Source organism: Neolamprologus brichardi, chromosome 17, assembly GCF_056152115.1.
Source record: "Neolamprologus brichardi isolate AB-2024 chromosome 17, ASM5615211v1, whole genome shotgun sequence".
Classification (NCBI taxonomy): Eukaryota; Metazoa; Chordata; class Actinopteri; order Cichliformes; family Cichlidae; genus Neolamprologus; species Neolamprologus brichardi.
The window spans coordinates 10,620,230-10,638,243 of NC_142120.1; the positions used below are offsets into that span (position 1 = coordinate 10,620,230).

Consider the following 18,014-nt stretch of genomic DNA (forward strand, 5'->3'; position numbering starts at 1 on the left):
TATGTTACAATACACAGTGCCTTGAGGGGACTCCTGTTGTGATTCTGCATTAAATAAAACAGAACTGAAATTGAAGACAATCCTTTACAATAGAAAACTGCATTTCTACATGTATTGCTCTCTAAAGTTTAATTCAGAATCAACAATTAACCTGACATTCATTTCTCTGGACCGTGGGAGGAAGCCGAAGTACCGAGAGAAAACCCAGAAAATTACAGGGAGAACATGCAACGTCTACCCAGAAAGGCCCCAGTCGCTCACTGGATTAGACCCTTATATGCCTTAGTGAAATAACTAAGGCACATAGTTAAATTTGCTCTTACTGCAAATCCTGCAGTAAACAATAGTTTAGTTTTTACGGTGTCCCTTCTGATAGTTGCGTTGCTTCTTAATTTGCTTTCTTGCCTTGACTCATGTCAAGCTGACATCACCTTGGAATAGTTTTGCTTAAATGATGTAGGTGGGTTTATAGAGCTCAAAATCGGCATAACAGGTCCCCTTCTAATCTCAACTTCATGAATTGGCTAATAGTAACTTTTATTCTGTTGTGCTGCAGGGTGAATAAAGAGAAAACAGAGTCTGAGAATGCTTTGTCATTCTCTGCATCTCTCTGTCTTTGCCTCTGCTGAGGTGTTTTGTACAAATCACAAAGGTCACAGGCAGAAAAATTCAGCTCTGATCATTGTTTCTTTTGGTTGTGGGCCTTGGATTTTGTTGTCAGGGAAACATGACTGTTTCATCGTTGTCCTTCAGCGAAAGAACTCTGGGAGGATTCAAGGTCTGCTCTACAGTGATAGATCAATCACATTTTCTTGACAGGAACAGTGAGGAAGGAGAGAGAATGTGTTTTTCTGACTTTTAGCACAAATATGGACGTGTGTTTTTAAATTCCTGAGTGTGTCTTCTACCTCACGGTCAGCCAGTTCAGCCTGCAGCTGGGAGACTTTCTCCCTCAGCTCTTTCAGCTCCTTCTTGATGGTCTCCACTTCCTCCCCCTTTTCCCGCTCCTCCCTTTCCCGCTGCTCCTTCAACCGCTCAATGATTCGCTCCTGGAGTGAAAAGAGAGAAAGGGAGAGAGAAGGAAGGAGATTGGAGTGAAAGAAGGTAGTCGAGGTAGAAGAAGTGATGGAAAATAAGAGAGGAAAAAAAATCACCTCATACCCTCCAACAGTCATTCACAGTCACTCAATATCAAGTTTCTATACTAATAACAGTCATATTAAACTTTATGTACATGGCAGCTTTGACAGGCTCTAACAGCCAACAGCGATTTTAGGCCCATAATATGTTTTGGCAGAAGATGTAAAATTCACAACCACTAAAACACAATAACCGATCTCTATAGCTTGAGAAGAACATAGTAGCCCGTTCAAGTCAAAGTACAAAAGTTCACACGTGCAAAAGCAGTGCAAAGAGTGTATACTGGATCTGCAGTCTGTGTTATTAAAATATTATTATTATGGGTCCTCATTTGACTTGTACAAAATAAAAGCGCTTTGGGCAAAGGTTAGTTTAAGGTTGACTTTAGAAGTAGTGTTAAATCTTACTGCAATAAATTCAATCTCTAACTCTCATCCTATATTATCAGGGGTTGAGCTATCAAACCTGGCACACAGATGCGTCTTGAATGTTCTTATGTACATCAGATACTATGATCTCACCATATTGCCTAACATTGACCTGTTGAATGAGATAACATGAACCTTTTTATCATTTATGCATCTGTAACACTATAAAAGCATTGCATCTTTCTAATTTTACAACAACAGCATCTCACTGAAATCCTCAAAGCTTGAATATTATCATGGTTACTAAGCAGTCACTTGGATCTTAGATACACCTGCTCAACTGCTCATTAACACAAAAACTTAATCAGATAATCACATGGCAGCAACACAACATATTTAGATATACAGACATGGTAACAATTACCTGTTGAAATTCAAGCCAAGCATTAGACTGGGGAAGACATGTGATCTAAGTGACTTTGAATGTTTCATGGTTGTAGGTGCCAGACAGGCTAGTGTGTGTTTCAACACTTGCTAATCTATTGGGATTTTGCCACACAATCATTATAGAAAATATTATGAAAAAGAGAAAATATCCAGAGATTGACATTTCTCTGGATAAAAATGCAGTTTTGATGCCTGGAGATCAGAGGAGAATGGCCAGAATACCCCAAGCTTATGGGAAGGGAACAGATACTTACAACCAAGGTATGCAGAACAGCATGTCTAAATGTGCAACACGTCGACCCTTGAAGCAGATAAGCTACAGCACCAGCAGACCACACAGGGTGCCTCTCCTGTCAGCTAACGGGCAACTGAGGCTATAGTTTGCATAGAAAAAAGAAGATTGGAAAAACAGTGCCTGATCTGACGAGTCGCAATTTCTGCCACGACATTCGTATGGTTTCCTGAACATGACAATGAGTTTGCTGTACTCAAATAGCCTTCAGAGTCACATCACGGACATCCAGCTGACAAATCTCTGTGATGCTGGAATATTATTTTCACCATATTGTCGCAATGCTATGAAGAATTAAGCAATTAAAGAATTAAATAGTTACTATACAATCACTCTTATATTTCTCTTGCGTCTTATTCTCTACCACCTCTATTTTTTCATATTTTGCACCTTGCACTTTAATGGTTAAACTCAATAGTTTGTAAAGACAAACCAATGAGGGTCTTCCTTAGTCAAGACTTTAATTAATTAATTAATTCTGGGTTTATTGGTTTTCATGAAGAATACCACTGTAACATCAACATTCTTCAAAATAATTATGATAACAGAATGAGGGATGCAAATATTTCAGTCACGGTTGTTTCTACCGTTTACAGAGACAAAAATACAGAATATAGCTGCAAACACCATCAAACATGAGTAATATTGTGCATAAAACTCAAGCACTGGAAAGTTAAAATGCAACATAATTCATCTCAGAAGCAGAAGAAGAAACGAAAGCAGGGCAAGGAGATAAAAATGGATGCAGAAAGGAAGAAAGCTAAAAATGAAAGGCGCCAGCAGAATGAAAATGAGAGGGAAAAAAGCTTGTGAAAGCCGTGTGAGTGAAGCAGGAGTCGTCGGCCACATTATCCTGCCAACACTCACACGTCTAACTGACACCCTCGATATTAGTCACTGGACAATTAATAGGCCTGTTTCCTGTGCGCGTGCAAATGCAAAGGAGATTGAGTTGGTAACATAATCGTGCATAACACCGCAAAAATATATTCTCATCAAACACTTTAAAGTGTTCTGCCGCTCTAAATGTCGCTGGTTAGATTCCCAGAATCAGGGTTAAATCCCCACTGAGAGCAGAGTCATAAAACAGTCGGCTCTGTGGCTAAAGTACCTGAACGTCCAGACCCAAAGAGTGACCAATGAACTACTTTGAGCCATGTGGCTGCACATTGGACAGTTCCTAATCTTTTATGAACACAAGCTCTGGATGATTTAATAATGAAACAGCCAGTGTGATTATTGGTCGATTTCCATTTATCCAGAGCCATCTGGTCATCGTGTGGGTGGTCTGCAGTTTTGCTCATCAAGATTTTATTAATGCAACCTTGCTCAAGAGTTAAACGGTCGGGTGAGCGTGTACGTGCATGTGTGTATACCTTCTCAGCCAGAGCCTCCTCCAGCGTTCCCAGTGCAGTGTCTGTGTTTGAGGTGTCTGTCTGCAGAGACTTGACTCTGTCTTTCAAGCCACTCAGCTGTTTTTCTTTATCCCTCAGTTGATCCTGGAGGTTCTCTATCTGCAGAAAGAAAAGGAGAGAATAATTCTGTGGGGTTTTCAAGAATAATTTGTGCATTGACCACTCAGTGAGATTTTGTTGGCAGCTCTATTAGCTCTAAGACTCAGCCAAAGTGAAGTACTGTAGCAGGTGCTTTTAAGTCCACAGGAAACTGAACTTCTGCAGAAGAAATGCAGATATAGCAGCACATCTTAAACATGTGGACAAAGTGTGTGTGCCCATGTATCAATCTACATAAGCAACAACTTGAGCTTCAGGCAAGTCTGAGGCTCTTTGAGGGTTCAGGTTAAACTGCAGGGTGAAGGTTAGAATTACTGTAGGCTGGGGTTAGAGATCGTTTAGATGTGACTGCACAGGGAAACCATTATGTAAATGAGGGTCCTCACAAAGCTAGAAGTACCAGCACTTGCGTAGCTCTCTGTGTGAGAAAAAGGAAGGCGGGACAGAAAGTGATCACAGACAAAGATAAGAAGTTATGTCAACTTTGTGGTCTTCGTTAAGAAATGGATGGAACAAAAGGTTGAACCATACAGAAATAACAGAATCAGGAGGAAAATAGAGCTTGAAAGCTTATGTAATGTCTTCATATGAGTGAACTTGGGTGGGATTATTGCACAATTTCAATCTCCCTCTCTTTATGCTTCTCTTGCCTTCCCCTTGCCAGAGAGAAAGTTAATCAAATGATTGGCAAACTCTCACAAAAAAAGACTGGAGTCAGATTGACATCACTGCAGGTGAGACACACACACACACACACACGCAGCACTACTAAAATTGCGAGCATGTGTGTGTGTGTGTGTGTGCTTGTGTGTTCATACAGTAAAACATTTCCAGCACCTCATTAATCAACTGTTGACCTGACAGGTTGACTGACACGTTCTCCACCTCCTCCTCCTCTCTGTCTCCTGTCTCACACATGCACATACACACATATGTGAACACACACTTGACATTGAGAGGCAGTGAGAGGCTTTGATCTGCATTTCCTGAACCTGACACACACACACACACATACACACACACTCACTGCTTCTCTCTTGTCCTATTTTAGTTCCCAAGTCATCTGTGATAATGACCCAATACAAAAACAATGATCAGCTATGTCACAATGTTCCTCGCAGCAGAAATCATCTGTACTATTAAAACACGAGGCAGAGGGACACAAAACGGAAAGAAGGTATTTTTTGTGTTTTCACATGAAAAAAGGCACCAAATTCATATTTTTTTTCCAGATGATATCAAGAAGGAATCAGCAGCATCTCTGCCTCCCTATCAGGCTCTGAACTGTTTTCCATTTGAAGATGGCAGAGGTCATCATTTATTAATCAAGAGGAACTCATTAGTATGCATCTAATGATTTTAAACACACTCTGTCTCTCTCCTCCCCCTCCCTGTCTTGCTTTATGTCTGTCTGCTTGATTGTCTGTATCAATTATCTGCACACAGTCTCCATTTCTACATTTTTTTCTACAGGACACAAATGCTGCGACTGGGTGAGGGAGAAAATTAAGACGCAGAAAAGACACAAAAGACTGATGATGGAGGAATGCAACCTCGCACTGGCTTTCCTGTAAGCTTTGCACTTACTGTGTTAGATGCAGTGGCCTAGATGGCTGCAAGAATCCTCCTTTAGATATCACCATTCAAAACAACTACAATAGCTGTTATGGTAGTTTGCTTAAATTGTCTTATTCCAAAAGCTCTTCCGCCAACATATCTGACAAGCACAAGAGTTTTTAGGATAGCAGGGTGAATGTGTGTGTGTATATGTGTTTGTGTAGACAGCCAAGACAAGGGGTCACTCTGGCCCATCCATCTAACTGACAGCATTACCGCAGAGATACTCACAAAAACTACATAGTGAAGACCAGGAAAAAGTATGCAGAAAACACTAGAGACTTCAGTTTTGCCTAAACGGCCTGTCTGTGTGCAGCTGTGTCTTTCTGCTCACCTGTCTGTCTGACTGTTTGTCTGTCAACGTTTGCTTGCATGCTACATGCTGTGTTAGAGCCCCATCTAGTGGTCATAGTATTAAATGTTGGCATATTCTCAGAACACATTAAATGTTATCAGCATGAAAAGGAGTAAAGGTGTGTCTGCTTCAGCTCTAATGCATGTTATCCATTATCCAAAAAGTCTGAATATCGCAGTTTTCCTCTGGACACAAAGAGATATTAGAGGTAATGATGATGCTGGTTTATTTGGAAGAAAGCTAGTACTATGAGGGCAACATGACCAGAATCAGCTAAAAGAAAAAAAAGTACACTGCCTCAATAGGCAGTGTACTTAATGATTATTAAGGATAACACTCCATAAATGCTCACCCTGTAACATTTTAAACATAATACAGATGCAGTGCATTAACCCAGGACTCTACAATTACTGGTTAGCTCAGACCTAAAACAGGGATCACAAGGACTTCAACTTTGCTTTATGTGTCTATATTAATGGAGTGCATTTTGTGTGTTCTCACCTTCTTCTGTAGAACATTAACTTTGCGTTCCTTGACGTCCATCATGTCTTTGAGGTCAGTGATCTCTCCCTGCTGAGTGCTTTTCTCCTCCGTCAGCTCTGAGATCTGCTGACTCTTTTTAGAGAGGAGCGACTCCTTTTCCTCCAGTCGGAGACGCAAGGCATCCACCTGTGAACCCACAAGTAGGTACGCAAAAGTGCAAATAAACATTCACACACCAAATATCAACGGCGAAGCAGAAAGGTTGTAATGAGGGTGTAGCTAAACCTCAGTCTGTAGTATGGCAGCTCTCTGTTCCTTGGCGGTTAGTGACTCTTTGAGTACATCCACATGTTGTTTGCTGTCAGAAAACTGATTGTTCAGAGTGTCCAGTTTGGTCCTGAGAGCCAGCAGCTCGCTGTCCTTACGGCTCAGCTCTTGCTTGGCCTGTTCCATCTGAATAACACAAAATATAAAGGGACAGACAGATAAAAAAAGAGCGTGTAAAGGTGTGTACTGGAGAGGACGATATGCTTTCTAATATCATATATAAGCATTAAAATGTACTACAAGCTTTGCAAAGTAAGCACTCAGTCCTAATGTTAGTTTTAGCCATTACTCTGCAGAAGACCAACTGTAAAAGAAGAAACAGGTACAATAATAAGAAGTGCACGCAGCTGACTGATAATGCTTTTAAGATACAAATCTTTTTTTAAATGCACAACTTTACTGCTTTATTCAGAGGGAAAAGAAAATGTACTTGTTAGATATTTTATTAAGGCCTGCAGACACATCTACCCTTTACAAGTAAAAAGAGATGATGGTTGCGGTGATGGAGAGAGCTACAAGACTGCTACAGGTTTACCTCATCCACATAAAAAGTGAAAAACAAGAACAGACCGTGGTTTTAAACTCATCCCTCTTACAAAGGTTAGTGTGTCAGTTTATCTCCTAAAGCTGTGACTTTGATCAAATATATCTTGACACAATGAGGACCTTAAAAGAAAAGAACGGCCATTTATTTTAGTTCTTCTCCTGAAAAGTAAACAAAAGTTAGACATACATGGAAGTCAGTGCAGTATTAATCTATTTTGCTCTTAGCTATACACTTCAACTAATGGGTCAGGGTCAATTCTTTCACCTGGCCAAAGCTCAGGAATCAAATACAGTAAACTGCCACATTTGGAGAAGTTGCGTATTACAATTTCACTCCTTTTTAACATGAAATTCAGTTTGCAGGTGTTGTGATTAGGGGTGAATTTAACATGACACAGTACAAGAATGGACCCAAACCATACAGTAAATCGTCTGTGAAGGTTCTCAGTCATCCAGGTCATCGTAGTCAAAGGAGCTTGCAAAGAAAAGCGTCTGGGCTTCTTTAAGTTGCTTGAAGACGTTTCACCTCTCATCCGAGAAGCTTCTTCAGTTCTAAGGTCAAATGGTGGGGAGTCCCAGATTTAAACCTAGTGACTCCCACTAGGTTTAAATCCCCCCACAGAGGGACAAAATGACCCCCACACCTTTCACACCTTGACTCAGGCGATTAGAGGATCATCAGGGGGTCCTTTTGTCCCTCTGTGGGGGGATACTCCCACTAGGTTTAAATCTGGGACTCCACCATTTGACCTTAGAACTGAAGAAGCTTCTCGGATGAGAGGTGAAACGTCTTCAAGCGACTTAAAGAAGTCCAGACGCTTTTCTTTGCAAGCTCCTTTGACCCATACAGTAAATCAGTCATATAAAAGCAAAGCAAACCCAGGAGCAAAGTGGTCTAAACTACAAATAGACTGAAACCTCATGCAAGGACAAAGAGAAGTGTGTTAGTGATACAGACACTGCAGCACAGCACAACTGGACTCTGCTGGAATTCTGTAGCCGTATCATTCAGACTGCTGCGCACGACTATTACTATCAAAAGCCACTGATCTCACACACAAAGAGAACTGCAATTCCTGAGCTGTTTATAGAGACTAACTTTGTCAGCTCACCAAAAGAATAGAAAATGCTTTCTCCTGTTGTATTTAGCAAAGTGTAGAAAACACATTTGCTAACCCAGGTTTTGAAGAATGGCTCGATTCATTTTAGACTGGCTTTAAACTTAACCTCATGTCTTGAACTGGTTCAAAACAGTTATAGGATGCAGATATATATATGCAAAATGGACCATGTTAATGGCAATATGATGCAATAACTACATGAGAAAAATAAGTACACCTCATGAGTGGATATTGGGTGAACGGTCCACGATGCTCTCTGCAGCTGGTGTGCATAGTTTGGACATTTGAATGTTATAGTTGCTTACTGCTGTCTGAACACACAGCATGCTACCGGGAATCTATTGGAAATCTACTAGAACTACGTTAGCCAGTCAAAGAAAGAAAGAGAGAAAGAAAGAAAGAAAGAAAGAAAGAAAGAAAGAAAGAAAGAAAGAAAGAAAGAAAGAAAGAAAGGATGCGCAAACAGACACAGAGGTGTGTCTCTTACTGCCGACACCTCCTGCTGAAGCTCATTGGCTCGTTGCCTTAGTTCCTCCTTCTCTGACTCGCTGTGAGTTAGCTCTTCCTTCAGCTGCTCAACCTGGCAGGAGAGGAGGGCATCAACATGGGTGCTTCCCATTAGCCAAGCTTTGCTTCTTGCTTCCCTTACTTGTGTTTCTTCCTTCCCTCTAACCTGCTTCCAATAAGTCAGAGGTGTGAGGGCAGCATCAGCCTGCAGTTTATCTTATCATTACTACCATTAGTATTAGCATAAGTAACATTACAGCCTCTGCAGGTACCTCCGTTCCTGTTGTGTGCGTTTTGCCTACAGTATTATAAATAATACCGTGTTATACTGAACTGTTTCCACAACAGCCTGCCTGCTCCTTTTACTGCCCCATCAGATCAGCTGACCACTAGATAAGCACATGTTGACCGAAAGCTTTTGCTGGGAGCATCTGCTCTTCCAGCTTATTCCAAAAAATGCATTAAAAGGATTAAAAACTCCAGATAATGGTGTTTCTTGAATCAATTTTGGAGTGAGTGGCAGAGCTTTGAAGAAGGGCAAACATCTAATTAGCAAAATGGAGAGCACACCGGGCCATAACAAGTATGTTGCCACAGTTGCATCTGGCATGCAATGTATATAACCCCTACATTGTTTTACAGTACTGTGTCCTTTGAAGACTTCTTACTGGAGCATTTCTGAACATGTGAAGAAGCGTGCATTATCTTTATTTTGATTAACCAATGAAATGGCTCTTTGTTGCTATTATTAAAACCTTTGATTGAGGAGAGCTTTACACCTTCGATTAAATACACGTTAAAGCTAATAATGTCCAAAACAAGAATGCATCTAGTGTATTACCACAGATATGCATGCCAACAGCAAGGAAATCCAACTATAAAAAGGTACACCATGTAAATTACTTCCTTCCAGTTTTGAGACACAAATCCACTACAGAGAAAAACAAGAATATATCAGCTCGCGCACACAAAAAGTCTGCTGAATTTCCAAACTGGATCGCCTCCCCACACGACAGACGTATACGGAGTTTCCGTTTTAATGAGCACGGCTCCCACAGACACTCTTTATTCCTGACAGTGAAGTTGTATCCGTCAAGGTAGTGAGTGTGAAAAAGCAAATTTATTCTAAGCTAAGCAAGAAAATCCAGATATTGTTCAAAACACAAAGGGAAAAAATGGTGAGACAAGCAAATACAACCAGACAGGCAATAATGGAGCAAAAACACTTTTTTTTCTTTAGTCTCCAGCACATTGACTAAAATTTGACAAGATAGAGCAGCGTAGCCCTTTTAAATCATACTGGGACTTAAAAGGAAGTAAATACACAAGGTCAAACAAATCCTACATGCTAACTATTCTATTTAGAGTCCTTTGATAGATATAAGGATATATTCTTATTATTGTTTATATGTTTATTTGATGGTTTCCCTTCACTGCTGCCACCTTGTAGCTGACAGAACCACTGCCATGTTTGAGAGATGAAACGGTTTCGTATTTCCCTAAATTATTATAAGGTTTGTATCATTTTTTAAAGATTTTAAAGTTTGAATATTTCTCACTTTGTTTGAAAAGTGTGTCAATTTAAATGTAATTTAATCTCACTTGAGGCAGTAAAGAACTGAATGAATGTCTGTACGAGGTTTGGCTGTTAGTTTGAGATATCAGTCTATATAAATCCTTGTGAAGCTCTTTTAGTTCCTATGACTTCCAGGGAATTCCTATGTTGTGAGACTTTATCAGCTGTTTGAGCCCCACTGCTACCTTTCAGACTTGCATGGTGGCCTCGTTACTCTATTTACAGGCAATTTGTCCTCAAACTTAACAACTATTCTCAACTCTTAATCAGTTTAATGCTGTATCCATTATTATGTTTCAGTTACTGTCTGGACTGTATGTGTTTGTACATTTATCACCTTGTTCTTCATGAACTTGGAGTGGGATCTGTAGACCTCCATCTGTTTGATCTCCTCCTCCCTCTCTTCACTGCTCAGAGCGCCATTGGATTTCAGCATCATCACCTCCTCTTCCAGCTCTCTCATGCCACGCTCCAACGAGCTGATTTTTGCATCCTGACAGCAGACAAACACATCTAACTAATCAGACCATAAACAAATATACCAGAAATATACAGTGATAATAAAATGGGGTGAAATAGGAGCAGAGGTGGAAATGCAATTAAAGGAAGTCTACGTGAAAGTAATGTAAATGTAACTATTGTCGAATGCTTAAAGACTTTATCTAATAATCCATTATGTTTTTAAAATACTTGAATCTGTATCTCAATAATAATCAGTGAAGCCCAACAGACATAGCAGTTGGCCAATTTTATCTTGTCAATATTAACTGCAGAGACAGAAAGACTTTTAACAGAACGTAACAAAAAAGATTCTTTAGGTATGTTTTTCCAGCAGGTAGTAGAACGCATTTAGAGGTCAGAAACACGAATGTCCAGTTCATGCTGTGTGTTGGATAAACCTCCGACTGAGATTCTGAAAAATTATTTGTTTTCTTCTTTTGAGTCTAAAATGTTGTCCAATGCAACAAATACATGAATATATTTAAAGTCTTGTTTAGTGAAACTGCACTTCATGGTGTATTTGTGTCTATTCTATACCTTATTTTCCATCATATTTACCCAGGAACCACATTAAACTTTTCATTAACACTATTAATAATCAGCAAATCATATAGCAGCAACTCAGTGCATTTAGACATCGATGAAGACCAGTGATAGTCCCAAGTATTTGGACTGTGTAATTCATTCATGCTCTAGCAATCCTATGTCATTAATAGCTATAATATCCACATAATATGCACATTAAATACAGCACTACAGAATTAGCAGCATTTCAGATAATTTTTTTAACAATTTGTATTGTTGGGGTCAAAATAATCCTCTATAAATGTAGACATAAACTTAAATCCCTGTATATAGATATATACAAACACATTTCTAAATTACATTAGCATTTGTTTACCTTCATTTCGATGACTGTCTGCAGGGCCTTGGTCTTTGTTGATTCTGGAGCTGCTTCGTATCTCCTGTGCAGCTCCTGAGAGGCACAAACAGCACGATCAGCAGATGACAGAGAGGGAGACACCGCGGGATGGAGCGAGGGATGGGGCAAGAGAGGAGAAGGTCGAGGGCCAGGAGGCGAGACGAGAGCAACTGATGGGAAGGGATGGAGTGAGGGCTGAACCGTTGGTGTAGGCCGAGGAGCAGGTGCAGGAAAGGATGGCGAGTGCTGGAGGGACGGATGAGCGGAAGGGTGGACAGAAGAGGCAAAAAAGAAAGAGGGAAAGTGGGGAGGACAAGAGGAGGGGGTGGCAACTGGATGGTTGTAGTGCCGGTGAGAAGGAGGGGAAGGCACAGGGAAGGAGGGAGACGAACGCAAAAGGTGATGCCGTGATGGGGAGAAAGCAGGAGAGGGCTGGAAAGGGGGTGACACATGGAATGGAGGGGGAATAGGGATCGAGGGAGAAACAGGAAAGGGGGGAGATTCAGCTAGAGGTTTCCCTCTAGGAGAAACACTGGCTTTTAGCCTCCTTGGATCAATCCGGCCATCCCACATCATTTGAACTACTTGAAACAGCACTAACGACGCTAACTGTGTTTAGCCTGTTTAGATTTTAATGATCAAATCTGACAGCCTGAAATCGTGTTAATTCAATGAATTAGCTCCCAAGCTTCAGTATCCATGTATTAAGAAAAATATAAAATGGTTTAAGTCCAAAATTAACCCAAAGTCCAGAGTGTTTTTTCTCTAAAATCATCAAAATTCTCAAAAACATGCTATCTCACTACTCCAATTTAATAAGAAAAATGCAGTAAAATGTCTAGCAGGCAGCTGTTACTTCATCACTAGTCGCTAGTCAAATGAAGTGAGACGAAAGTAGGGGGAGTGCAGTTGGAAGGGCACAAATAGAGAAAGAAAGAGCAAAGGAGGGAGTGAAAGCAAAGGGGACACGGCTGTGTATGCATCACTGCTTTTCTTTGAAGGACACACACAAATAGAGCTAATGCATAAGCCAGAAAGCATAAAAACATGTGAGTGAAAGGGATAGTAGGAGGCCATTGCTAGAGGCAATGACAAGGATGGTACAGATGCCCACACACACACTCACACACACACACTGTGCTATTCACTGATACAGCAATTGCAAAAACAAGAACGTAATTACAGCTTTAATTATGAAATGTCAGAAAACATAACTGTAAAATTTAATCACTGCTGAAAACTTGCCTCCATCGTTATTTACTTTAGAGATTACGGCACCCTCCTCTTAACCTAACACCTCTTTTCTGGGTCATTTGGAGGAGTTGTAGCTTAACTGACTATCAAACCTGTGTCCGAGGTCTTTGCATGCACAAGTCACCTGACATCACTCGTGTTATATAATTATTTTTTCCATTTTGAAGGTATTTTTTGTTGCTTTAATTATATAAAAGTACATTGGCACACGAGGACTCGTTTCTTAATAGCCAATGCTGCCTAAATACTGCCTGTCATATTACGGCATTGCAATGAAATTTATCACACCAAACAATCAGCTAATTATTGAATTATATGCCATCTTATCTCATCTTAAAGCCTGAACCATGAAATAATTGCCAGGGTTACATTAAAGCTACACTTTTAAAAGTGTGCTGGCTACAGCAGTAATTTTTATTAATAGCTAAAACTAATTTAAAAAAAAAAAACAGATAAATAAATGGCATAAATAATGACAACACATTATCTTTTGCACAGTTATATCCCCCCAAGTACCAGACATCCATGGATATCTCTTTCCCTTTTCCTTTTACTCAAAAAACCAGCCCGGTAAAACAGCCATGGCCATTAGTTTGCTGAAAAAAGTCACTGAAAATTTTGCACAAAATGGTCAACTTTTGTGGACCACATATAGCCTAATCTAGCCATAAGGATTTGATTACATACCAACTAGCAAAAGACAACTTTAAAACAGGAAATGGGAAAGGATGTCTTTCAGGCGATTGAAAAATGTCTTAATTTACACACAGCATAATTTCCTGCTATTGAAACGACATTGAAATATAAACCCACTGAGTATTTTTCCAGCGATTCTAAGCCCAAAACACATCTAGATAATACATAACTGTCTAAATTAAACTGATATCAAGTGTGGTTTCAAAATGAAAGTTAGGTGGGTGTCTAGATCACTCCTACATGTTATTTAAAGAGCTATATTTTTGAACAAAAACATGCTTAACATACGATTGTGTCTCAGACTTGGACCCCAGCAGTTCTAGTCCAACACTACACCTGTTGAGCCAATAAACAAAAATCTAGTGCATACTATGTCCATTTAATATGGATATGTGCAAATGGCATAAACAAATTTTGAGAAAAATTCCTAAACCCTTTGACATTCAGTAACCATAAAGGGAAGACCTTTCTGTGTCCTAAAAGAGCACTTTAAAATTAGTTCATGTTTTCAAAAGTCTGAACAAAAGGAAGGAAGGGAGGAATATTTTTAGGTTTTATATTTGGTGATTTTGCTGATTAATTACTTTATGTGATTAAGTGGCATTTTACAATCAAGAATCCAGGAGGTTAGATTAAAAGGCTGCATGTACTTTAAGCAGAGGATTATTTAATAACTGCACAGCAGCATCCCCATGAGGGACATTGTTGAAGGGTATGAAAATAGTGCTGCAGGACATTACAGTCTAGTTTGTTAATTAGCAAAATGAACAATATCCCGAAAGGAAGTGTCAGCACAGAATCAGGAAGTTAGCAAGACTTGCTCAATAGAAATTTGCATTATTTAGCACTGTAACATTCACTAAAGTCTATAATGAATCTTTACTTCAGATACTGCAAAATCTTTTTCTCATTCTCTTGGTTGGTTCCAGCTTTGTATTTAACTTCTTCGAAACAAAAACTCTGTCCAGTGTACTGATGCAGTGAGATGGAAAATCAGCCAGAAAATATGCAGAGACTCCCAATTGTTCTTTCTTATGGTCTTATTTATTTACTGAAGTATGACTTTATATCACCCCTCTAACATTATGCTGCATTTGTGCATTTGTCACCCTGGCTGATGCATTAGTATACTGATATGTTTTTGTTGTGCATTTTTTTGTTCATGTTTTAGCTGACTTCTATATTTTGATTATTTGTATGTTTGCATGTTTTTACCACCTGTTTGCTTATATGTTACCTTTCATATGTCTTTTTTTAAATTGTTTTACTGTTTATATTTTCTTTTATTGTTCATCCAACCATTGCCTTCTGCTAATCGTTATCGGAGTCCATTCACAGTCACACACCTATGTGCACTTTTAGAATCACCTAAACCAAATTTTATTGTTATTTATTGTTATCATTTATACTGACAATTGGTGGTTTGCATTTTTTGCAAGTTTCTCCTGTTTTTTTGTTTATTTTAATTTGTTTATTTTAAGGTAAATATTATCATTTACCTTATGAGCATTCTGCCTTTGTTCACCCGTTGAAGCACGTGTAATCTCTGTCTTTAAAGGTGCTACATAAATCAAGTTGATATAACTATTATTATTACTATTGTCAGATATGAACAAGTGCAAATCTGTAATGTCAGAAAAAGCAGAGTTTTGTGGATGACAGATCTCTTAATCTTCAAGAAGACATATAGGTCAGTCAAAATATTTGTGAATTATTCCTGAAAATGCAACTTAAAAGATGCACAAGAGTATATTTTGACTATTTGCCACACTGAAATTGGCAGTATGTGCTGGAAGGATGGATGTAGTACACTGACAACATTTTGCCACTAGGGGGGGCTTTTGTATTAAGAAAGTGAATGTAACGTTAAACCAGCAGAAGGAGAGAAAAAAGAAACGTGAGTGGAGAAACTGGGATAAAGTGTACACTTAAGACTGGAAGAAGCCAAGGGCTTTGCCTGGATATGATAAACTCTGATGTGAACACATTCACATCTGGATATGCACAAAGACTCTCCCCTGCACACATGGTAATATTTGATTGCATATTGTTTCTTCTTTGCCAGTGACACACATACACATACACAAACACACACACGCACCTCTCTGAGTTGTAGCATCTCCTTGTCTTTTTGCTCAAGCAGACCCTCCAATTGGTGGATGGTCATCTCAGCATCGGCGAGTCGCCTCGTTCGCTCATGATCCTCCTCGGTTGCCCGAGATGACAGGCCTTTACTCTGCAACATTTCCAGTAACTTCTTGATTGACTCGTCCCTGTAAACAAGAAAATAAGGAAGTTAATAGCATGCTTTAGACAAGGTCACTGAAATCATACCGTAACAAATTACATTTAAACTGTCTTTTTTTAGTCTTTACCTGGCAGTTAGTGTGTGTTTCTGTGTGTCTATCCTCAACTCCATTTCTTCAACAGTCTTCCTCAGGAGGAAGAGCTCTTTGGCTTGCCTCTCATACTCGGCATGGAGGCGCAAGAAGTTCTCCTCTGTCATTTCTTGAGGGGAAATGGGCTGGCTTCCGAGGCCGGAGTAATCGGATTGGAAGAGCTGGTTGAGATCGCGCTGGATTCTGAGCTCATCTTGCAAAGCCTGGATGGTGCATTGAAGATGCTGGTGGGAGGGAAACAGGGATGTTCAGCTTACGAATGAAAGAGTGAGCGATTACTATAATGGATATTCCAGACCGTGCAATGTCCATCATAGCGACTGTCTAATGTCACCTATAATCCTTTACACCTATTGCTAGTCACTTCGCTTGCTCGGTCCAAAGTTGAGATAAGTTTAACTTGGTACCTGCTTTCTTAGCTTCACTAATGGTAATTTTATAAGTCATTGCTACAAGTTGCTAAATTTTATTGGCATGCCACATACTATCCCATTGTACAACTAGACCTATCTGCAGAGATCTGAAAGATTTGTTGATCAGTTCTATTACTGTAGTTAACCTAACCTAATCTAAACCTAACCTAATCTGGTGATTATAAAAGCTAAACTACACAGTACTGAGGGAAAGAATAGGTGGTTCTTGTGTAACTATTATTGCTTACCAGACACTTCAATCTAATGACTTTTGTCTTTGTTTGACACCTACAAGCAAACCATACTCAACCCACTGATTTCTATACCGTCCCTTCCTTTTGTGCATCTTTGTATGTAAGTGTCACACGTCTTGGTCAGCTTACTTCCCCAACTCACTCTGTTTCTGTAACCAGAATACCAATAAGCACATCTATCCAGATCTCCCAATGGCTCTTGGTTCACTGTGTGCCAAATGGTGTGTGTGGTAATTTGAGGTTACTGGGACATCTGCTGCCGTAACACTGGCTTTTTATCAGCAGCTCCGTGTTGTTTTTCCACCTCCTTTTTAAGAAGTCTGACCTCATGCCTTAAACATGTTGGAAGGGATTATACAGTATCTCCAGGGTGACCCAGGAGCTCTTGGGGCTCACCAGTGCAAAGCAAAGACCTTTGGCCTGCTGTTCTCATCCTGTTGTCATTGCAAGTCTGATAAGGATAAACAAATGCAACAGAGCAGGCAGTTTTAACCAGACTGTGGACCTTTGCTGTTTGCTAAGGTTTTTAGTTGTTTGCGTCAAGATTGTCAGCAGGAATGCACCAATCAGAAATGCGCAAGCAGTAGTCCTGTAGCAAAATGTTTCCTCATGTTTTGTTTAACTCAATGTAATCAGTGAGGGATCAGGAATTAAAAGGTAAAGAAAAGCTGAATTAATGAATTCCTAATGGGATTGCTCATTTTTAAAGGCATATTACAAGTTTTCTAAACTGTTAATAAAACAACCCAAAAATATAATTCTCTGAACTGGAACTGGAATGCACCATTTCTTGTGCAGTTAAATAATTTAATAAATATATTAAATGATCACATCATTTTCACACTTACTGCAAAACTCTAAACTCAGTTAAAAGATTTTGCATAGTGATTTCATTTCTTAAACACAACTACCTCACACTATTCCTTCTTACTTCTGATGTCACTTACCAATTATGTGCCTGTGCACAGTCAGCAAGGTGAGATAAGAATCTATAACAAGAATGGCTGGAAATAATCTGAGAAGCAGAGGAGCTAACATTTGAGCCGCGGTGACAGGCTGTGTTCCTGTTCTTGGAATGGTGATGGATGACATATTGTGATTGTGGTGTGGCTCCATAGTGTAGTGGTTTACAGCCCTGAGAGGAGACATGAATCCCTTTGGGGTTGTGTCAGGAAGGGCATCTGGTTTAAAAATCTGCCAAATAAAAGATGCAGGCTGTGAAAACCCCTCGTGAATAAAGGAGCAGCTGAAAATAGCTTCTTCTTACTCATAGCAGAAGCTA

At 39.6% G+C, this 18,014-nt stretch overlaps 1 protein-coding gene across 10 annotated transcripts in view; it reads right to left on the reverse strand.

The window, feature by feature from the left end:
• The window catches only part of LOC102799062 (ELKS/Rab6-interacting/CAST family member 1-like), a 142,647-nt gene that overhangs the window by 92,822 nt on the left and 31,811 nt on the right, over window positions 1-18,014 (reverse strand). For 4 of the 10 annotated variants that reach the window (XR_015716654.1, XM_035907454.2, XM_035907447.2 and 1 more), the window contains exons 5-13: window positions 16,042-16,289; window positions 15,768-15,939; window positions 11,696-11,770; window positions 10,631-10,786; window positions 8,698-8,790; window positions 6,502-6,669; window positions 6,235-6,402; window positions 3,624-3,761; window positions 909-1,049 (exon numbers count right to left, since the gene is read on the reverse strand). Coding sequence is in view for 7 of the 10 variants with exons in the window: in XM_035907454.2 (XP_035763347.2) it covers window positions 909-1,049; window positions 3,624-3,761; window positions 6,235-6,402; window positions 6,502-6,669; window positions 8,698-8,790; window positions 10,631-10,786; window positions 11,696-11,770; window positions 15,768-15,939; window positions 16,042-16,289 (1,359 nt within the window). In the remaining 3 variants the exon portion in view is untranslated. The remainder of the gene's footprint in view (window positions 1-908; window positions 1,050-3,623; window positions 3,762-6,234; window positions 6,403-6,501; window positions 6,670-8,697; window positions 8,791-10,630; window positions 10,787-11,695; window positions 11,771-15,767; window positions 15,940-16,041; window positions 16,290-18,014) is intronic. The other 6 variants (XR_015716656.1, XR_015716655.1, XM_087830697.1 and 3 more) reach the window with 2 other exon arrangements.